Source organism: Hippocampus bargibanti, linkage group LG07, assembly GCF_051943395.1.
Source record: "Hippocampus bargibanti isolate YZ-2025 linkage group LG07, ASM5194339v1, whole genome shotgun sequence".
Taxonomy (NCBI): domain Eukaryota; kingdom Metazoa; phylum Chordata; class Actinopteri; order Syngnathiformes; family Syngnathidae; genus Hippocampus; species Hippocampus bargibanti.
The window spans coordinates 10,437,160-10,460,828 of NC_142740.1; the positions used below are offsets into that span (position 1 = coordinate 10,437,160).

Sequence of the window (23,669 nt, forward strand, 5' to 3'; positions counted from 1 at the left end):
TGACTTTCACACCTGTGGCTGAGAGGATATGCTGGACACTCCCTTGTTCTGCTGAGGGACTTCAATGCTCACGTGGACAATGATGCTGATCAGAACTCAAGTGGGCTTTTGTTTTTTGACTTCTGCGCTTGTCACTGATTGTCCATAACAAACACCCCGTTCAAACATAAAGGTGTCTGTATGTGCACTTGGCACCAGGACACAGGGATCACACTCCTCAGCCTCCCTGGTAAGGTCTATTCTGGGGTGCTGGAGGGTCTGTAAGGAAGTTGAGCCTCAGATTGAGTAGAAGCAACAAGGCTTTAGTCTCAGCTGTGGAACAGGTGACCAGCTCTACACCCTTAGCAGGGTCCTTGAGAGTATGTGGGATATACTGTATGGACTGTATATGATGGGTTTATACTGTATATAATAATAATAATAATAATAATAATAATAATAATAATAATAATAATAATAATAATAATAATAATAATAATAATAATACATTTCATTTATAAGCGCCTTTCAAAATTCTGAGGGACACTACAGTCACAGGATGTTTTTTCTGTGGGTGAGACACACACAAACATTCACACACACACACGCGCACACACACACACACACACACACACACACACCACAGAAAGAAAATATACTGTCGATCGTTTTTTTTTCATTTTTTGAAAAACTATATTTAAAAAAAAAATGCTTTTTTTCAAAGCCACATTTTCCTTTATTCTTTTGCATCTGTGAATACTTGAAAAGTGACATGCAATCCCCATGTATCATTCCCAAACTCAAGTCGTTTTAATATTTATGGAATTATTTGCCACATTTTGTACTCACTATATGTAAGCCTCATTTTGTTGAGGGTCCAAACAGTTATCTCTGCGGCTGCCTGAAACTGATGTGTCATTGGGTTTCCTTTCTCCAAAAACAAACAACAATGTCGGAAGTGTCTGTCAAACATAACCTTCCTGATGACGTTGGCAAGGACTTTGTCAAAGACTACTACTCAACGATAAGAAGAAAAAAAGCATTTGTGAGCCAATCCCTGAAAGTACTAAAAAAAACTCAATACACACAGTGTCAATACAGGACAGTGTGTACAAAGACCCAGTCCAAATAGAATTAGATTTGATTTTAGCAAAGCAGGATATGTATTTCCATTGTGCAACAAGCAGTGATGGAAAACAACATAATGATTACAGTTCCTTAAAGGACAACCGACACCATTTTTTGTTTCCTAACTGACATCAGAAAAACGTTTTATAGCATCTAAAATACCCAAAACACACAGGCTGATATTTTTAGTGAAATGCAAAACCAATAAAACACCAATAAAAATGACGTAAAGTGTCCCAAAACTACTTCAAAATGACCTCGGAAATGCTGTGGTTCAGACATCACGCCAGGACGTCCTGCCTTGCTCTAGAATCAAAACAATGGCTTCATATTTGGAGAAGATGCTTTCTTGTGACTCATTCAATTATGAATATGATTCAAATAGTTCTGAAGAGGAAAGCATAAATGTTTGCAATCGATTAAAGAAGTCCTCCCGTATCAATTCGAGCCGTCAGGACTCCAATGTAACGTCCCAGTAAGGCTGATTTGTGTGCTGGGAATTTGTGTCAACTAGTATGAAATAGTAGTCTTAGATTTCACAGCAGCAAAGTGATGAAAGGAATGAAAGTAGAAAAACAAAATACATGAGCTGCTGGAAAGGCAACCACTCTCGCGGCGCCATCTTGAAGTCAAAAGAACAAAAAATAAATAAATAACAAATAATATGACAGCACAAACACAATATGACAACACAAAGACACAGAGAGACATTCATTCTTCAGGACTTGCTGTACCCTCTTTGTGATGACATGAAGCAGTTCTAGATGAAAGAGGAGAGGATCAAAGCGTCTTTCCACCAGTGGATCAGGGACATCATGGTGGAATGTGCACGTCAACTACAAGCTAAATGTTGAAAGCAAACACGCAGCTGTAGCATCCATTGACGAAGAGATTGTCTCACATCTCCTGTTCCACATAAATCGGCTTCAATTCCAAGCCGCAACAGTTCCACATACGCATCCGCGCTCTGCGCTGACGCTCCTTTCTTCTTATCCCGGGTTCCTCAAGCCATGCATCCATCCAGCCGCAGACTGTCCAAAAGCACTGACCTTTCCGCCAAACAAAGCGGGGCTGTGAAGATGCTGCCCATTACAGGCGCAAAAAAGCACAGGAGTTGGGGTTATCTTAAAAGAGGAGTTTGTTAGGAATGTCTTAGAAGTAAAAAGAGTATCAGATAGAATGATGAGTCTGAAGCTGGAAATTGAAGGTGTGATGTTCAATGTTGTTTGTGGGTATGCCCCACAAGTAAGGTGTGAGCTGGCGGAGAAGGAGAAATTTTGGTTGGACTTTGATGAAGTCATACAGAACATCCAGAGAAGTGAGAGGGTTGTAATTGGTGGAGACTTCAATGGACATGTTGGCTCAGGAAACAAAGATGATGAGGAGGTGATGGGTAGGTTTTGACTCCAGATGAGGAACGCTGAAGGACAGATGGTGGTTGACTTGGCTAAGAGAATGCAAATGGGTATTGTGAATACTTTCTTTCAGAAGAGACAGGAACATAGGGTGACCTATAAGAGTGGAGGCAGAAGTACACAGGTAGACTACATTTTGTGTCAATGGCGCCATCTAAAGGAAATCAGTGACTGCAAAGTAGTGGTTGGTGAGAGTGTAGCCAGACAGCATAGGTTGGTGGTGTGTAGGATGACGCTGGCAGTGAGGAAGATGAAGAAACCAAAGGCTGAAGTGAGGACAAAATGGTGGAAGTTGAAAAAGGAAGAGTGTTGCATGACATTTAGGAAGGAGGTAAGACAAGCACTGGGTGGGCAAGATGTCCTTCCAGATGACTGGCAAACTACAGCGAACATAATCAGAGACACAGGTCGGAAAGTACTTGATGTATGGAGTGGAAGAAAGGTAGATAAGGAGACTTGGTGGTGGAGTGGGGAGGTGCAAGAGTGTATACAGAGAAAGAGGTTAGCAGAGAAGAAGTGGGACACTGAGAGGACGGACGAGAGTAGACAGCAGTACAAGGAGATGCAGCGCACGGTTAAAGTAAAGGTGGCAAAGGCCCAACAAGAGGCCTATGATGACTTGTATGCTCGGCTGGACAGCAAGGAAGGTGAGACTGATCTTTACAGGCTGGCGAGACAGAGAGACAAAGATGGTAAGGACCTGCAGCAGGTTCGGGTGATTAAGGATAGAGATGGCAATGTATTAACAGGTGCCAGTAGTGTGATGGCAAGATGGAAAGAGTACTTTGAAGAATTGATGAATGAGGAAAATGAGAAGGAACAAAGAGTAGAAGACATGACTGTTGTGGACAAAGACGTAGCAAGCATTAGCAAGGATGAAGTGAGGAGGGCGCTGAAGAGGATGAAGGGGGGAAAGGCACTCGGGCCTGATGATTTACCAATCAAGGTATGGAAGTGTCTTGGAGAGGTGGCGGTGGTGTTCCTGACTGGGTTATTCAACAAGATCTTAGATGGTGAACAGATGCCTGAAGAATGGAGACGAAGTGTACTCGTGCCCATTTTTAAGAACAAAGGAGATGTGCAGAGTTGTACTAATTACAGAGGAATAAAGTTGATGAGCCATACAATGAAACTCTGGGAAAGAGTAGTTGAAGCTAGACTAAGAGCAAAAGTGAACATTTGTGAGCAGCAGTATGGCTTCATGCCAAAAAAGAGTACGACAGATGCAGTGTTTGCTTTAAGAATGATGATAGAGAAGTACAGAGAAGGTCAGAAGGAATTGCATTGTGTCTTTGTAGATCTGGAGAAAGCGTATGACCGGGTGCCCAGAGAAGAGCTGTGGCATTGCATGAGGAAGTCTGGAGTGACAGAAAAGTATGTCAGAGCAGTGCAAGACATGTATCATGACTGTAAAACAGTTGTGAGGTGCGCTGTCGGTGTGACTGAGGAATTCAAGGTGGAGGTGGCGTGATCTGTAGCGAGAACAGGGAACAGGTGGCGGAGAAAGTAGAGCTGTGGAGATATGCCCTGGAAAGGAGAGGAATGAAGATCAGTCGCAGCAAGACGAAATATATGTGTGTGAATGAGAGGGATCCAAGTGCAAGAGTGATGCTACAGGGAGAAGAGATAAAGAAGGTGGAGGATTTTAAGTACTTGGGGTCAACTGTCCAGAGCAATGGAGAGTGTGGAAAAGAGGTGAAGAAGCGTGTCCAGGCAGGCTGGAGCGGCTGGAGAAAAATGTCAGGTGTGATGTGTGATAGAAGGGTTTCAGCTAGGATGAAAGGAAAAGTGTATAAAACCGTGGTCAGACCAGCCATGATGTTTGGACTGGAGACGGTGCCACTGAAGAAAAGACAGGAAGCAGAGCTGGAGGTAGCAGAGCTGAAGATGTTGAGGTTTTCTTTGGGAGTGACCAGGTTGGATAGGATCAGGAATGAGTACATTAGAGGGACAACTCATATTAGAGGCTTTGGAGAGAAAGTCAGAGAGGCCAGACTGAGATGGTTTGGACATGTCCAGAGGGGAGAGAGTGACTATATCGGGAAAAGGATTCTGAGTCTTGACCTGCCAGGCAGGAGACCGAGAGGAAGACCGAAGAGGAGGTTTATGGATGTGGTCAAAGAGGACATGAAGGTAGCTGGTGTGAGACAAGAGGATGCACAAAACCGGCATAGATAGAGGACATTGATTCGCTGTGGCGACCCCTGAGGGGAAAAGCCGAAAAGAAAAGAACACATTTTGTTTCTGCTGACGGTTATTTTAATACAATTTGTCAAACAACCTCCTGCTCCCTCCTGCCTGCTTTTGGGATCCGCACCCGCCATCACCACCTCGCAAACCGTGACAGAATGAACCGACCAACCATCGATTCCCGCAGGTACAACAGACCCGTCTCATTTCCCCCCTGTGCCTGGCAATGCTACGTCCACGTTAGCCCACGCCTCGTCGAGTTTGAATTGCGTCAGTCGACGAGCCGTAATGTCCACGTCAACGTCCGTCAGACCTCCTTCCAGGTGGCCGTCCAGGGTGACACTGGGTGTCTGTCAGTGCACGCCCACGTCCAGCCACGCTGTCGTCGTGCATGACGAATTGAGTCGCATCCACGACGAGCCGTGCAACGTCCGCGTCAACGTCAGTCCGAGACCCCACTCACCGCTGGATCCCGGAGCGGCTCGGGACTGGTCTCGTTTCCCCGGTGCCGGGCAGTTCACGCCCACGTCGGCGTCCGGCCGAGACCTGGTCCCATACAGCCGTCCGGGGTGCCAGTCTGCGCCTGGCAGTTCGACGTCCGCATTGAGCCATGCGTCGTCGCGTGAACGTGCGAGAGGGATCGCACTCACGCCCATGACGATCCGTGCCACGTCTTCGTCCACCCCAGGTCGAGTCCCGTTCCCATCAGGCCGCCGCCCGTCATATGCTAGAGAGGCAGTGATTGTCGTCTCCACCATTGTTCCCTGGCGAGTGGACCTTTTGGGACACTGTTGGGACTTCTGGAAGCAGCCCCTTGAAGGGGGGGGTACTGTCATGATCTGGTTGGCGACCAGCGGGTGGCGCTGTCGGCCCCGCCTGCACCTGCACAGGTGCTGGTCGTCCCGATCAGTGGCGGACTGCCACGTTCGGATTGGCGACCAACGGGTAGCGACGTCAGCCCTGCCTGCAGCCTCGCAGGTGCTGGTCGTTTTAATCAGTGACACTTAAAAGGACTCACGGCACGACCATCCGGTGTCGGTTCATTGTATGTTGCATGCCTTGTGTATGCTGTGCATGTGTTTGTTTAACCTTGGCGGACTTTTACTTTTGGTCTTCTTTTGATACGTTTCATTTTTTCTGTTCGGATGATTTTGATGTTTTACATTTTGTTCCTGCTGACGGTTATTTTAATACAATTTGTCAAACAACCTCCTGCTCCCTCCTGCCTGATCCACACCCGCCATCACCACCTCGCAAACCGTGACAAAAACAAGACTTCCTGAATATTCAGCGCGAGTCTTAAAACGTAAAACGTAGCTATATGCGGCGGAATCTTGTTAAAATACGCTCAGTATAAGTCATTTGAAGCCATTTTACAAATTATGGACACAACTTGTCCGGAGACGTTGGTTGTCCTTTAAACAATCGCAAATGTTGCCTTTTTGCCATCATGTTGATTTGACATGCTGGCATTCTACTTTTATTGTTTACACACTGAAGAATACTGAATCATGCACTCCTCGACGCAAAATTAAAGGTAACCAGGCAGGTACTTAAACTGAACTAACACTAAACCATTATTGTATTTGGTTATAATGCTGAGTATACTGGGTGGTGTTTTCAAGGATCGCTCTGGCAGAACTATTCCGTCAATGAATCCGCCGTCATTAAAAATGTCAGTTTGTGAGGTGGTCTTATAAACTCATCTTCAGCTCAATTTTAAATCCAACCACATGCATTTTCATAATTAGAATCTGATCAGAATCAGAATAATCTTTGTTGCCAGGTATGTAGAACACACAATGAATTTGTTTCCGGTAGAACACCCTGCACTAGTCTTCTTCTTCTTTTCCTTTCGGCTTTTCCCTACAGGTGTCGCGACAGCGAATCAATGTCCTCCATCTAACCCGGTTTTCTGCATCCTCTTCTCTCACATCTCCTGTCCCACGTAAATGCGCTTCGATTCCAAGCCGCGACAGTTCCACATATACATCGGCACTCTGCACTGATGCTCCTTTCTTCTCATTGCAAGCTCCTGCCATGCACCCATCCAGCCGCAGACTGTCCAACAACACCGACCTTTCCGCTGAACAACGCGGGGCTATGAAAATGTTGCCCATGATAGGCGCAAAAAAAGCACAATCGCCCCAAGGCTGTCCAGCGATGACAGTCAAATGGCACCGACATTCCATTCATTTAAAAATTTGGACTGATCTAACATATTATTTGGCCCACGAAGGTAGACCAAGGATGTCAAGTTCCATGATGATTGCTTAAAGGACAACCGACACCATTTTTTTTGTTTCCTAACTGACACCAGAAAAACGTTTTACAGCATCAAAAATACCCCAAACTGATATTTTTAGTCAAAATGCAAAACACAAATAAATGACTTTAAGTGTCCCAAAACTGCCACAAAATGACCATGGAACTGGGGATTTTCAGAAAGTCCCGCCCCAGTTCCTGACATCACGCCAGGGCGTCTTGCCTTGCTCCAGTATCAAAACAATGGCCTCACGGAGTTCAGATTCGGAGAAGATGCTTTCTTGTTACTCATCCAGTTATGAATATGATTCAAATACAGTAAAGTCTCGTTATATCGATATCGGTTATATCGATAGTACTGCTTATTACGATACTATTTCTATGAACGCAAGGAGAAAATTTACATGCCGCAGGATCGGATATATCGATAGTCCGGTTATATCGATATTTTTTCCGACTCCTGAGAATATTGATATAACGAGACTTTACTGTAGTTCTGAAGAGGAAAGCATAAATGGTTGCAATCGATTAAAGAAGTCCTTCCGGATCAATTCGAGCCGTCTGGACTCCAATGTAGCGTCACACAAAATGCACAAGATGGCGCCCAAGCTCCATTGGAAATGGGCATGGAAATGGAATTTGTGTCAACTAGTATCAAATAGTAGTCTTTGTGCAACACATGATTCACCATCGCGTTATTTATGTTTTCTCCTTATAATTTCGCTACCAACACAGGTCAAGATGAAGTTTTCAAAGTCAAATTCAAAGTCAAAGTCAGCTTTATTGTCAAATATGCTAATATGCATGACATACAGCACATATGAAATTAATGTCCTCTCGGACCCAGCGTGCAAGGCACTTATATGGCTAAAAAAGACATACAATTGCCAACAGACAATACTTGTAATTTCTGACTGTAAAGTGAGGTAGTGTCGCATGTAAAGTGAGGTAGTGACATATGTAAAGTGAGGTAGTGACATATGTAAAGTGAGGTAGTGACATATGTAAACTGAGGTCGTGACATATATAAAGTGACATAATGTAGTAATGCAAAAACAAACAAGAAAGGGTTGAAGCGGCTGAAGTGAGGTCTTGCAGGGAAAATGAAAAAGAACAAAAAATAAAGTTCAGACCAAACAACGTACCCAAAATGCATTGTTTGACACTTTTTCGGTCAGTGGCGTTCCTGACGTGACGTCACTTCAGGCATCGTCATCAACTCGAAAACAAGACTTGAATATTCAGCGCAAGTCTTAAAACGTAAAATATAGGGGGGGTACTGTCATGATCTGGTTGGCGACCAACGGGGGGCGCTGTCGGCCCCGCCTGCACCTGCACAGGTGCTGGTCGTCCCGATCAGATTGGCGACCAGCGGGTAGCGACGTCAGCCCTGCCGGCAGCCTCGCAGGTGCTGGTCGTTATAATCAATGACATTTAAAAGGACACCTGGCACGATCATCCGGTGCCGATTCATTGTTTGTTTGCTGCTTGGTTGCAGCATGCATTGTGTACGTGTTTGTTTAACCTTGGCGGACTTTTACTTTTGGTCTTCTTTTGCTACTTTGTATTTTTTCCATTCAGATCATTTTGATGTTTTACATTTTGTTCCTGCTGACTTTATTTTAATACAATTTGTCAAACAACCTCCTGCTCCCTCCTGCCTGCTTTTTGGGATCCGAACCCGCCATCACCACCTCGCAAACCGTGACTAGCAGCTTAAGCTACACTGCATCAGTATGACCTGCTACAGTATAAACTTCCACACTGCTTCACTTCAGATACACAAGTGTGCGCAGACACACACACACACACACACACACACACACACACACACACACACACACACACACACACACACACACACGCACACGCACACACACATACAAACACACACACGCAAACACACACATAAAACACACTCACACACACACAGAAACACACACACACACACACACAGAAACACACACACACACACACACACACACACACACACACACACACACACACACACACACACATGGGAACACATTTCTTTCTCCACCCGCATTCAGTCAAAACACCCATGACATGACAACAAACACAGACAAGCTTGTGCTCGTTTTCCTGGAGGGTGGCAGACTATTCAAACGACCTCCCTTCATCATGAAATTGACCAACATAAGGAAAATCCTCTTTGGCATGTTGATGCACTTGCTTTGTGTGCTTTGGATATCTAGCAAGTATGTCATTGCCAGTCATCTTTCACAAAATGGTAAGACTTAATTTCAATTATGTCAAATATTTTGTGAACATCTCTTTATATTTAAAATGTTTGAGGCAGATGTTTTCCTCCTGAGAGAAGAAGATGACCCGAAATGTTTCACTAGGACAGAAGAGGATTTCACCTGCTTCTTTGAGACCCAAGACAATGGGACTTACAATTTGCTTTACAACATTGGCGAGTATGTTGCAAAAACAGATCCATTTTTTTTAGTTGATTCCCTGTTGGGTTGTCATTGTAAAGAAAACAACTGCTTGAAATGGAGTGGTATCCTCATACTAATGAATGTGTAGTACAAATGGGCATTTCTTCAATAACAGTTATAGTCAATGGAATTCGTTAATTGTTAATTCCTGATCACAATGTCATCTAGAGGCTTTATTTGCTTAAGCATAAGCATTCCACATTTACATTATATTTTATGTACAAAATTACAGTGGCTGTTTTATTTGACATGCCTACTAAATGATACAAAATGCAAGTAATTAACAACAATGATGTATGTCATAACAATCAAGGTCCGGAGAGAGAAGATGTGAATTGTTGACCGAGAGAACAAAAGCAGGAGCATGGCTCCACGTCTGCTCATTTCCTGATTTGGATGTTGTCACCTATGTGGATATACACCTCCAAGTGGTGGAGTGCAACAGCAATACAATAATCTACAGTCGCAACGTCAGTGTGGAAGACCACAGTAAGACCAGTATTTCCCTCAATTGAGCAGTTTAGAAATCTGCACTTTAAATGATCAAGTCATTTAATGTTGTTCATTCTAGGACTGTCCGTGTGTCATGATCACAGTTTCAGGAAAAAACAAAACTAAACACATTATTGTGGTGTGTCTAGTAGTGGAACATGGTCTGCATTTAAAAAAAATGTAAACTCATCGGAATTCTGATCAATTCCATTTTACCTGACTCTCATTGGTCTTTAGTTCTCCTGGATCCCCCCTTCAATGTGTCTTTACACCATAATGGGAAACCTGGGCAGATGCTGGTTTCGTGTCTCACTAATGTGCCAAAATACCGGGAGGATAAACTTCAGTATAGGATTCAATATATCTCCAATGGGATTGGAGAGAGGAGCAAAGAGGTACTGACAAGTCTCTTCAAAATTCAACATTTCATCTGAATCAAGTGTGAAATCAAACAAGTGAATCTGTTGTCTGTTGTCTGTTGTATTGTATAATAATAATAATAATAATAATAATAATAATAATAATAATAATAATAATAATAATAATAATAATAATAATAATAATAGGCGGCCCGGTAGTCGAGTGGTTAGCACACGGGCTTCACAGTCCAGAGGTCGCCGGTTCACGTCCCTCACTCCCTGTGTGGAGTTTGCATGTTCTCCCCAGGCCCGCGTGGGTTTTCTCCGGGTCCTCCGGTTTCCTCCCACACTCCAAAAACATGCATGGCAGGCAGATTGACCACTCCAAATTGCCCCTAGGTGTGAGTGTGAGAGTGACTGTTGTACATCTTTGTGTGCCCTGCGATTGGCTGGCAACCAATTCAGGGTGTCCCCCGCCTCGTGCCCGAAGACAGCTGGGATAGGCTCCAGTACCCCCCGCGACCCTAAGAGAGAGAGAGAGAGAGAGAGAGAGAGAGAGAGAGAGAGAGAGAGAGAGAGAGAGAGAGAGAGAGAGAGAGAGAGAGAGGAAGAGATAGATGGATAGATGGATAGATGGATAGATGGATGGATAGATGGATGGATAGATAGATAGATAGATGGATAGATGGATGGATGGATGGATGGATAGATGGATAGATGGATAGATAGATGGATAGATAGATAGATAGATAGATAGATAGATAGATAGATAGATAGATAGATAGATAGATAGATAGATAGATAGATAGATAGATAGATAGATAGATAGATAGATAGATAGATAGATAGATAGATAGATAGATAGATATTTCTAGACAGAAACATGGTCATTTCAAACTTAAAGGTAAGCATTGTTAGTCAGAATATCTTTCATAAATCACTTTGAGCCAGAATCGAATCTTACATACTTATCTTACACCTCTGCCCTGTGAGGCGAACCTGCAAGCTAACAAGTGAACCACATTCTTGAGTATTGTGACTAAATAACATGCTTGAAAAGGTACATTTTCTACAACTGCTGAATCTAAAAAAAATTACAAAAAAACAAGTAAACGATAAAACGCGTGCCCACAAAAAAAAAGTTTTTTTCTTTTCTAAATTGTTTGCTTCCACTTGTTCCTACAGAGAATTTATAAGTTGGAAGACTTTGTGGTGTCTTTCGTCCCAGGGGAAGAGGTTCAGGTCCAGGTTGCGGTCAAGTGTGCCAATATAGAGAGCGGCGGACACTGGAGCCATTGGTCAGACCCTGTGAGGGATGTTGTCCCACAAAGCGCAGGTGTGTTGAAGCGTAGGGTCTGAATGCAATCCTATGAAAGCAAGTGATTGAAAGTGATGAGTTATATATTCTATTTTCACATGGCCATTATTTTACCCACCCAGAATAAGATTAGTCAATTTATAACATTTTCTGAGGTAGTCCCATTTGGATTTGTGAAGGAATGAAATATAGTTTAAAGGACAACCGACACCATTTTTTTTGTTTCCTTATTGACATCAGAAAAACTTTTATAGCATCTTAAATACCCAAAACACACACGCTGATATTTTTAGTCAAATGCAAAACACCAATAAAAATGACTTCAAGTGTCCCAAAACTGCTTCAAAATGACCTCGGAAATGGCGAGTTTCAGAAGGTCCCGCCCCCTTGTTCATGACATCACACCAAGATACTCCAGACACAAAACAATGGCTTCAGAGAGTCCAGATTCAGAGAAGATGTTTTCTTGTTACTCATCCAGTTATGAATATGATTCCAATAGTTCTGAAGAGGAAAGCATAAATGTTTGCAATCGATTAAAGAAGTCCTTCCATATCAATCGGAGCCGTCTGTACTTCAATGTAGCTCCCAGAAAATGCACAAGATGGTGCACAGGCTCCGTTGGAAATGTGCTGATTTGTCTGCTGAGAATGTGCGTCCACTTTTATGGTGTTACTGCAATTGGTAGTGTTGGTGCGACACACAACAATTCACCGTTGCGTTATTTATGTGATTTTCCCTCTAATTGTGCCATCAACATGGATCAACACGATGTTTTCAGACCAAACAAAGTACCCAAAATGCATTGTGTGTCGCTTTCTCGGTCAGGGGCGTTCCTGACGTGACATCACGTCAGGCATCGTCATCACCTCGAAAACAAGACTTTCTGAATATGCAGAGCGACTCTTAAAACGTAAAATATAGTGATCAGCGCTGGAATCATTTGAAGTGATTTTACAAATTATGGACATGACCTGTCCAGCGGTGTCGGTTGTCCTTTAAAGTTAAAACGATACACAGATAATGACTCTTGGCGCTGATAACAATTAGCATTCATAATCACCTCACTCACATCACTTCTTTCCCTTTCGGCTTTTCACTTCAGGGGTCGCCACAACGAATCAGTGTCCTCCATCTAACCTCCGGTTTTGCATCCTCTTCTCTCACATCAGCAACTTCATGTCCTCTTTGACAACATCCATAAACCTCCTCTCAGTCTCCTGCCTGGCAGTTCAAGGCTCAGCATCCTTCTCCCGATATAGCCACTCTCTCTCCTCTGGACTTAATTAATAATCACCCAAAGGGACAGTCATGGGGAGAACATGAAAACACCACACAGGATAATAATAATAATAATAATAATAATAATAATAATAATAATAATAATAATAATAATAATAATACATTTTATTTTATGCACCTTTCAAAGCTCTCAAGGACACTTTACAGTCACAGACAAGCATAGGTACTATAATAAATAAAATACAATCACAAATACAATACAATAAATAAAATATGATTATAAATAGAAACAAGAGATAGAGCTACACAGCAAATGTAATTTTAAATAGGTGTGTTTTGAGATGGGATTTGAAGGTGGGAAAAGAATCAATGTTACGAATGTTGGGAGGAAGTGAGTTCCAGAATTTGGGGGCAGAGCAGCTGAAAGCGCTGTCCCCCATCGTGCTGAGACGGGCAGGTGGGGGTACACAGAGGTGGAGGGAGGAAGAGGATCTGAGAGAACAAGAGGGAATAGAAATTTGAAGAAGGTCAGATAGTATTTTGCTTTTCTACTTTCATTCCTTTCATAACTTTGCTGCTGTGAAATGTAAATGTCTCCACTGCAAGACTAATAAAGGCAAATCCAATCCAATCCAATAGGTATGGGGGGGGGCAAAGTTATGAATAGCTTTAAATGTATAAAGAAGAATTTTAAAGTTGATTCTATATTTGAACGGGAGCCAGTGGAGTTCTTGGAGGAGGGGGGTGATGTGGCGAAAGGATGAGCTTGAGGTTCTGGTCAAGAATTCTGATAGTCTGGAATCGGAACCTGCACCTCTCATTGTGAAGCTGATGTGTTACTTTAACTTCAGTAAATTTTGCCCTTCCAACCATCCATCCATTTCCCAGACCGCTTTATCCTCATTAGGGTTGCGAGGGGTGCTGGAGCCTATTCCAACCGTCTTCGGGCACGAGGCAGGGGACATCTTGAATCGGTTGCCAGCCGATCGCAGGGAACATAGAGACACACAACCATCCGCACTCAGACTTACACCTCAGGGCAATTTGGAGTGTTCAATTGTGACAGAGCACTTTCCCCCAAAATGTCTGCGCATGTGCCTCGACATTAATAAGAGCAAGATTGGCTGTCTTGTCTTGGTATTCCAAAACTTGTATTGAATGTTTTTGAGAAAACAATCTCTGTGAGCAGTTTTGATAAAAACAGACCTGAACGTTTTAGCCGTGCTCATTTCAAGCGGGAAACATTAATGTGACTGCAATACCGACACAATGAAAGGTTCTACAATGCTTTAATTGTGTGATGCAATCATTCAAAAGTCAGTCACTTCTCTGTACAGATGACATTTCACTCATGTGCGACACCTCAGATCTTCAAACCATCACTTGTCAGTGGAACAGCAGCAGATCCGGCCAATCAAGTGTTTGCAAACTCTTCAATAAGATGCAAAGCAGGTAGAAATCAAATTCCTCTCATCAAAATTTAGTCAAAATGTGCATAACTGCTTTTATATCACTTTTCGTCCGCAGGGCTGAAGTGACCATTAATGTTGGTTATGTTTCCCTGATATTTGACATGACATTAAATGTGTTTCAGAGAGACTTTGCGCTGGACAGATTGGATAGAATGTCTGCCTGACAGGAACTTGACTGACCAGTGCAGTTTTCAGGGAGACAAGTCCAAAAAAGTCCAAGTCAAACTAAGCAGTGCTGGATTCCCACTCAGCAGGACCTTTTATGCCAATGAGTTCACCTTGAGAAACATCAGTGAGTAAATTTAAATTACAATTTCTTGACATAAATGATTCTTTTTTGGTGACTGTATGTACCACTGAGATTGCAATGTCAAATAATTGTTTCCAGTAATGCAATTGTTTCGAATATGGAGCCAATGCAAAACCTTTGCACTGTTTATTTTCACTTTAGTTGGTAGTCGAGTGGATAGCATGTTGACTTCATAGTGCAGTTCAATACCTCGCTACAGCCTCGCTGTGTGGAGTTTGTATGTTCTCCCCGGGCCTGCGTGGCTTTTCTCCGAGTCTCCCATATTCCAAAAACATGCATGGCAGGCTGATTGAACACTCTAAATTGTCCCTAGGTGTGAATGTGTGTAGAGATGGTTGTTCGTCTCTGTCTGCCGGGCGATTGTCTGGCAACCGGTTTAAGGTGTGTCCTGCCTATTGCTCAAAGACAGTTGGGATAGTCTCAAGCATCCCCCGCGACCCGAGTGAGGAAAAGCGGTTCCGTCGAATAAATGAATTTTCACTTTTTTCAAATGTAATTTAAACTATAGTTTGCTATTAACTCACAAGACTTTACAATTTCGTGTTTATTATGTTTGTTAAGTAATTATAAGTGCCTTTCACGCAGGGTCCGAGAGGTCATTTCATCTGTGCTGTATGTCATTCATATTAGCATACAGGTATTTGACAATAAAGCTGACTTTTACTTAGTCTTTGAATTTTGGACTGAGGTAAATATTTCACATTTATAACAGTGTGTCATTGACTCACAATTATTAACCCTTTTACTCAAACTATAACTTGATAAACTGTAGTAACTGTAGTAACCGCTGTGACTTAAAAGATTAATAAAAGTATTCATAATTGGGCCAACTTGTCTTTAAAGGACAACCGACACCCTCGGACAAGCTGTGTCCATAATTTGTAAAATCACTTCAAATGACTTCTACTGACCGCATTTTATAAAGATTCCACCACATATAGCTATATATTACATTTTAAGACTCGCGCTGAATATTCAGGAAGTCTTGTTTTCGAGTTGATGACGATCCCCTAAGTGAGGTCAAGGAGGTAACGTCCGTGAAAGCGACACACAATGCATTTTGGGTACTTTTTTCATCTGAAAACACCGTGTTGATCGCGAAATTCCAAGGAAAACTACATAAATAACGCGATGGTGAATCATTGTGTGTCGCAGCCAATTGCAGTAACACGCAAAAAGAAGGCTATCGTCTCCCTCTGTAATGAGGCCGACAATAGCTGAGTCGTCAGAGAACTTCTGAAGGTGGCAGGTTGGGGTGTTGTAGTTGAAGTCCGAGGTGTAGAGGGTGAAGAGGAATGGAGCCAGGACTGTTCCCTGCGGCGCTCCGGTGCTGCAGAGAAGCCTGTCCGACTCACAGTTCTTTACCCTCACGTACTGTGGCCTGTTTGTGAGGTAGTCTGTAATCCAGGATGTGAGGTGATGGTCGACTCCGGCATGCTGCAGCTTGTCCCCCAGTAGACTGGGCTGGATGGTGTTGAAGGCACTGGAGAAATCGAAGAATGTGATCCTCACCGTGCTCCCAGCATTCTCCAGGTGCAGCAACGCCGTATGGAGGAGGTAGATGATGGCATCCTCCACACCGATGCTGGGCTGGTAGGCAAACTGCAGCGGGTCCAGCGATGAGCTTGCCAGCGGTCGCAGGTGGGCGAGGACGAGTCTCTCCAGCGTCTTCATCAGGTGAGACGTCAGCGCCACCGGTCTGTAGCTGTTGAGCTCTTTGGGGTTGGCAATCTTGGGCACTGGGACCAGGCATGACGTTTTCCACAGCTGTGGAACTCTGCCCAGCTTCAGGCTCAGGTTGAACAAGTGCTGGACAATGTCACACAGCTGGTCGGAGCAGGTCTTGAGGAGTCGGGAACTGATGTCATCCGGACCTGCTGCCTTCCTCACCTTCATCCTCCTCAGTTGGTTCCTCACCTGCGCAGTTGTGACAGACAGGCAGGAACCAGGAGGCAGAGTGGCGGCTGAGGGTGTGGCAACGGTTGGGAGGGCAGATGTTGGTTGTGGAAAGCTGGTCGTGAGAGGGGGCAGGGAGGGTAAGGCCACAGTGAGAGTTGGTGCAGGTGCAGCTACAGGTGAAGTTGACGGTGGGCCGGGGGCGGCTGGCGTCTTGTCAAACCGATTGAAAAAGCGGTTGATTTCATCTGCCCAGTCCTTGTCTTTTTCGTTCAATGTCACTGGGCTTTTGTGGCCTGAGATGTTTTTCAGGCCCTTCCAGACACCAGCGACATTGCTGGCTTGCAGCTGCTCCTCCATTTTCATCCTGTAGGCCTTCTTCCCCTCTCTGATCTTCCTCCTCAGTTGGATCTGCACGGCCTTCAGTTCCTCTCTGTTGCCCGACACAAAAGCCCTTTTCTTCTCCTTCAGGAGGACTTTTATGTCGGGATTAATCCATGGTTTGTTGTTGGCAAAACACCGCACAGTCCTGGTGGGTACGGTGTTTTGTTCACAAAAGTTAATGTAGTCTGTGATGGTGTTGGTGAGTGAGTCAATGTCTTCCCCATGAATCTCAGTAAAGAGCTCCCACCTGGTTGAATCAAAACAGTCCCGCAGAGCTTCTTCAGCTTCTGTGGACCATCTTTTGATCGTGCGGGTCACGGCTGGTTGCCTCTGGACAAGGGGTTTGTACACAGGCTGGAGATAAACCATATTGTGGTCTGCTCTTCCAAGAGGGGGGAGGGGGGAGGGTTTGTATGCATCCTTGGCGTTTGAATAAAATAGGTCCAATATGTTATTGTCTCTGGTGGCACAAGTTACATACTGTGTGAATGTTGGGAGGGAGAATTTCAGGGAAATGTGATTGAAGTCCCCTGAGATGATAAACAAGGCGTTGGGGGACTGGGTTTGCAGCTTGTTTACAACAGATATGAGGGCATCGGAGGCAGCGCCGCCATTTGCCGTAGGGGGAATGTACGTCGTCACGGCTATGACGTGTGAGAATTCCCGTGGCAGGTAATGCGGCCGAAGGCTAACGGCTAGCAGCTCGATGTCCCGAGTGCAAAGTTTTTCCTTCACCGTGATGTGCCCAGGATTGCACCATTTGTCATTCACAAATACAGCAATCCCCCCTCCTTTCTGCTTACCGCTGCCTTCATTTCTGTCCGCTCGTACGAGTTGGAAGCCCTCCAACTCTGCGTGGGCGTCCGGAGTGATTGCCGAAAGCCATGTCTCCGTGACGAGTAGAGGCAGCCACACAGGGGGGCGCCATGTAAGTTTACAGACATTCCAGGCGGACAAATCAGCCCATTTCCAAAGGAGCTTGTGCGCCATCTTGTGCATTTTCTGGGTGCGACATTGGAGTCCAGACGGCTCCAATTGATACAGAAAGACTTCTTTAATCGATTGCAAACATTTATGCTTTCCTCTTTAGAACTATTTGAATGATATTCATAACTCTTTGAGTAACAAGAAAGAATCTTCTCCGAATCTGAACTCTCAGAAACCATTGTTTTGATTCTGGAGCAAGGCAATGTGTGAACAGTAGTGTCGTCACAAACAAGGGTGCGGGACTTTCTGAATCTGCCCAGTTCCGAGCTTATTTTGTGGAAGTTTTGGGACACTTTAAAGTCATTTTTATTGGTGTTTTGCATTTGACTAAAAATATCAGCCTGCGTTTTTTGGGTATTTTAGATGCTATAAAATGTTTTTCTGATGTCATTTAGGAAACAAAAAAATTGTGTCGGTTGTCCTTTAAGTGTACATAGTAGTGATGACTTTTTATAGAATTGTGTGTCACTTTTCATTTTAGTTAAAACAAAGCCACCAGCTCATCTGAGAGGAATACTGGAGAAACAAAAGTTGTGCTTGAAATGGGAAGCTCCTCTTATGTCACTGTCATCCAATCTGCAGTATGAAGTTGGCTGCCAAATCAGAGAAAGCAAAGCATGGCTGGTAGGATGTGATATTTTGCTTGTCATTGCCACCCAATGAAAATAAGAAGGCCAGTGCAAAGGTGTTGCATGTTCTCCTCATGCCTTTGTGGGTTTTCTACAGGTACTCTGGTTTTCTCTGAAAACTTGCATGGCAGGCTTATGTGATTGTGAGAGCTGATGATTCTTTGTCTGTATATGTGCCTTGCAATTGGGGGAGTCCCCCGCCTACAGCCTGAAGACAGCTGTGATAGGCTCCAGCACACTTTATGACCCTTGTGGGTATAACTGGATCAAAAATGGATCATAGATTGATGTTTGAGTGACATCAAACAAAACTAGTAAGACACGGGTTTAAAACAAGTTCAGAAATCAGCTAATTACAATTACATAACAATAATGAGTCCAGTAAAGTGCATTTTTACAAAGACTGTGTTGATGAATACATTTACCACAGAATATTGATGTCATATCAATAAATGTTTCTTCAGTTGATTTCGCCCAAAGGCTCGGCTCCTGGTACATGTCTGGAGGTGCCCCCAAATATCCAGTATAGAGTGAAGATTAGAACAAAACCGAATGGATTATTTTATTCTGGTCACTGGAGTGAATGGTCAAACATTCTCACTGGGAAAACTCCTGCAGACATAGGTAAGCTCCCTCTGCCACTGCATGACCAGTGCCCGATTAATTTTGTCATTTGTATTAGTCTGCAGTGATATCTGAGATTAAAAAAATCTCAAATTTGGATAGCGAAATCAGAATATGATGTGCCTTTTACAGACAGTTTACTCATGACTTGCATCCCTGCCATACTACTTGTTGCTGTTGTCATCCTCATCTCTTTGGGTTTCACATACTTCCGGTAAGACTTCACAATTTACTATCAAGTATGAATTACTCTGTTATATTCAGTCCTTATCTTTCGTAAATATAATCATATCATATATTTATATGTGCATTTAAAGGTGCTTATAAATGAAATGTATTATTATTATTATTATTATATGTCGTTCATAGCAAGATCAAGCAATGTTTTTGGCCGGCAGTGCCGAACCTTGACAAGGTCCTTCAAGGCTTTCTGACTGAAATCAACATGCAGAAATGGGTAATTTGAGCATTTATGTGTCAGTGACGTGCAGTCAGGGGAGGTAGGTGAGGCTGCGCCTCACCTGTCATCATGGAAATATCAAATGACAAAATAAATTAAACAGTTGTATTTATTTAGTGATTTGTACTTTAACGTTCTTTTCCATGTAACTTCACCATTTTTGGAATTTTTTTTTTTTTTTTCAAAATCGCTGAAGTTTCACATTTACCGTTCAAATACTAAGTGGAGACAAGCGGTGAGGCAACACCCCGGTGTGCCTCACCATGGATTGCGCAATCACTATGCTAACTGTGCTGGCTTGCTCTGTCGTGAGACCGCATTGCTGTCCCTCTGCATAAAGTGTTCAAAAGCTTTTAGTATATGAACTAAATTTCTACAGTTTAGCGGGTGTATATAATGTACAGTAACTGTACATTATAAACACTGTACTACAGTGTTTATTTTATTTTATTTTTATCAAAACTGTGTGCATCGGTGAGGCACACAGAACTCCTGCTTCATGACAGCTTCTCAGCTTTTTGGCCAAGAAGGACCTCATTGAAACTATTCCTGAAGCGACAAAGTTGCTCCAGGTCGTGCTCACTGTTCCAGCTACTACAACATCAGTGGAACGGTCATTCTCAGCACAAAAGACTGAAAACATGTATACAGTCGGAACAGGCCTGATCAAGGACGACTTTCTTCACTGGCAGTGATCTCCATTGAGACAGAGACTTGGACTTCATTTATAAGTAAAGGTAACATGATAATAAAGTTTTTTAATTTTCAATTTTATTTTTTTCTAAGCTACCGTTTGTACACAGTATATAAAGAATGCTGAAAAGACATTTTAAACAAAACACGTTAACTGTTGCCAATCAAATGGTGAATAAGCTACTCTGTGGAGTTCATATGTTTGTAAATCTGACTGTGATGACGTCAGTGCCTCACCAGCCATGAACCTCACCGCACGTCACTGTTATGTGTGTATGTTGTTTGAAAACACTACTTTGTAGCACTGTATGCTTTGGGAAATTCACAATATTTTTATACTCGTACCACAGGACCCTCCAATTCCTGCAAAGCAATGCTTTGAAGAAGTGACTTCTTCTATTGTAGAAGTTATGTCCCAGGATAAGGTCTCAGGGTTGGGTAAGGCATACCAGGAATCAATGCAGTGTCTGTCGTCGGAGCAAGGCCATCACACCGAAGACCAGGAAGAAGGGAACCCTAGAACGGAAATGAAATTGTATCCAGACTATGTGACTCTGAACAGAGAGAGTCTCATCATTTGTTCAACAGGAAACAAATATGTCTATGAGCAGCTTGGGGAGATGAGAGGCCAAGGGGTTGAGGGAGGGCTTCTTCCAAATAAATGTCATTGTTTCTGTGTCTCAGATTGTTTGGACACCAACATCCTAAACCTTTCCTACGTGCCTCTTTCCATGCCTGCAGTCAGAGCCCATGACAATGACAATGGAAAAAAGGGACCAGGAAACCTCTATACTAATCTGGCGTGCAGTTAATTGTATCCTCTTTACAGTATATTGCCGCTGTACCTGGTCCATTAAACAGGACGGGCAGTATATGAGCTCACTGTAATACAGTTCCTCGAATAAGTATTCAGGTGTTTCACTTTTTCAGGCCCACCCAGTCTCTGACTAGTAATCTGGCGGACTTTCCTTGAAGTTCACAAATCCTAACAAATCAGCTTTCACTTACAATCTGAAATGAAGAGATAAAACATAATTAGTGATAATAAATTATATACATGCATTAAAGGACAACCGACGTCTCCGTACAAGTTGTGTACATAATTTGTAAAAGGGCTTCAAATGACTTCTACTGGGCGTATTTTAATAAGATTCCACCGCATATAGCTATATTTTACCTTTTAAGACTCGCGCTGAATATTCAGGAAGTCTTGTTTTTGAGTTGGTGACGAGTCCGCACGTGACGTCACTAAAGGACCGCCCTTGACCGTAAAAAAGACGCATTGTAGCGGTCCTTCCATCACGTCAATGTATTTTGCTGGACTTGTTTGGTCTGGGGACCTCGTGTTGCACCCAAAAGCCGCCAGAAGGCCACAAGAGGGCGTCCAAGTGCCATATAAGAAATTTATCAGCCTGTGGAAACAGAGGTGGCCACAGGAGGTCGTCATTTTGTGCCTCTTTTTTTGGGTGAGATATTTTCCCCCAATGTTGCCTCAAAATGACATAAAAATACATTTTGTATTTATATTGTATATATACTTTGTGTTGATCCGTGTTGATGGTGAAATTAGAAGGAAAACACATAAATAACGCGATAGTGAATCGTTGTGTGTTGCACCAAGACTACTATTTGATACGAGCTGACACAAATTCCCAGCAGACAAATTCGCCCATTTCCAACGGAGCTTGGGCGCCATCTTGTACATTTTCTGGGACAGTACATTTCAGTCCAGATGCCTCAAAATGACACGGAATAACTTATTTGATCGATTGCAAATATTTATGCTTTCCTCTTCAGAACTATTTCAATCATATTCATAACTGGATGAGTAACGAGAAAGCATCCTCTCCGAATCTGAAGCCATTGTTTTGATTCTCGAGCAGGGCAACGTCACGAACAAGGGGGCGGGACCTTCTGAAACTCGCCATTTCCGGTTTCATTTTGAAGTAGTTTTTGGACACTTTAAGTCACTATTATTGGTGTTTTGCATTTGACTAAAAATATCATACTGCGTGTTTTGGGTATTTTAGATGCTATAAAACGTTTTTCTGGTGTCAGTTAAAAAACAGTGTCAGTTAAAAAACAAAAAAAAGTGACGTCGGTTGTCCTTTAAGAGTAACATTTTTGAGATAAAGTTATGTATTATATGATCGATGAGAAGATTTCTTCAGCCGTCATCTGTACAAAAGTGAAGGTTTCGGACGTTTCGCCTCCTATCCAAGAGGCTTCGTCAGCGAACTAAAGTCTGACTGGTCGTATCGGCCCCATTTATATGTCCCTAATGTCCAGACATGGTGGCGCCGGACACAGCTATGATAGGTCCCTACTCTCAGGTTGGGGGGGCAGAGGACCCCTCCCTGAGGCCCCACTGATTGTTCCTACATTCCTGACTAACGACTGGCCTATTACCCCCACTCCCACCGGTATCACCTCATCAGCATAACGACCCTCATCAGCATTACGAAAGTTGCCTAACCTGTTTTGCCTAAGCAGGCTATTGTATGAACGATCCAAATTGAACCTCACCCCACCAGACCGGTTTAATGAAGGATTTTGTTGTTTTATAAGAATCGCTTCTTTTACCCCCCTTTCAAACCATCTATGTTCTTTCGCTAAGATTTTAACCTCATTGTCGTCAAATGAGTGGTTGCTAGCTTTTAGGTGCAGATGTACTGCCGATTGAGGTCCACTTGTATTATCCCTGTGATGTTGATAAAGTCTTTTTTTGAGAATTTGTTGAGTCTCCCCAATGTACTGCTCTTTACAATTTTCATTCTTACAATGTATGGAATAAACTACATTACTTTGTTTTTCATTTGGTAGCCTATCTTTTGGATGCACTAATTTTTGCCTTAACGTGTTTATCGGTTTGAAATAAGTAGGAATTTTATGTTGCCAAAGGACTCTTTGTAATTTTTCAGAAATAAAAGAGGACAGAGCGCTAAAAACAGAACTCTTTAGGAAGGCTACGCACACTGACCAATACTTACTTTTTGACTCTAACCACCCTTTACAACACAAACTAAGAGTTATCAGAACCCTCCAGCATAGGGCTAAACTAATACCAACTAGCACTGAAGGTAGAGAAAAGGAGTCAAAACATATCAGGAGAGCACTCACTAACTGTGGGTACCCTCAGTGGTCATTCAACAAATGTCAGAAAGAAAGAATAGGGAATGAAACCAATAATTCTCAAGATACAAAAAGGAGAGGAGTAGCAGTCCCGTACATTGCAGGAGTTTCTGAAAAATTACAAAGAGTCCTTTGGCAACATAAAATTCCTACTTAGGCAACTTTCGTAATGCTGATGAGGGTCGTTATGCTGATGAGGTGATACCGGTGGGAGTGGGGGTAATAGGCC

The 23,669-nt window shown here is 43.1% G+C and overlaps 1 protein-coding gene across 3 annotated transcripts; it reads left to right on the forward strand.

The window, feature by feature from the left end:
• The first annotated feature begins 9,051 nt into the window (after positions 1-9,051).
• Positions 9,052-23,669, forward strand: mpl (MPL proto-oncogene, thrombopoietin receptor). 3 transcript variants are annotated; one of them, XM_089001679.1, is made up of 12 exons: positions 9,052-9,228; positions 9,298-9,418; positions 9,756-9,931; positions 10,172-10,329; positions 11,479-11,629; positions 14,221-14,305; positions 14,448-14,617; positions 18,384-18,526; positions 18,996-19,155; positions 19,288-19,369; positions 19,525-19,612; positions 20,659-23,669. In XM_089001679.1, exons 1-12 carry the CDS (start codon positions 9,120-9,122, stop codon positions 21,118-21,120), a joined length of 1,905 nt encoding a protein of 634 aa, XP_088857805.1. In that variant the 5' UTR covers positions 9,052-9,119; the 3' UTR covers positions 21,121-23,669. The 3 variants fall into 3 exon arrangements, with proteins under 3 accessions (XP_088857805.1, XP_088857804.1, XP_088857806.1); XM_089001678.1 differs by having other exon boundaries at positions 14,191-14,305; positions 20,659-23,668; XM_089001680.1 differs by having other exon boundaries at positions 9,058-9,228; positions 9,294-9,418; positions 14,191-14,305.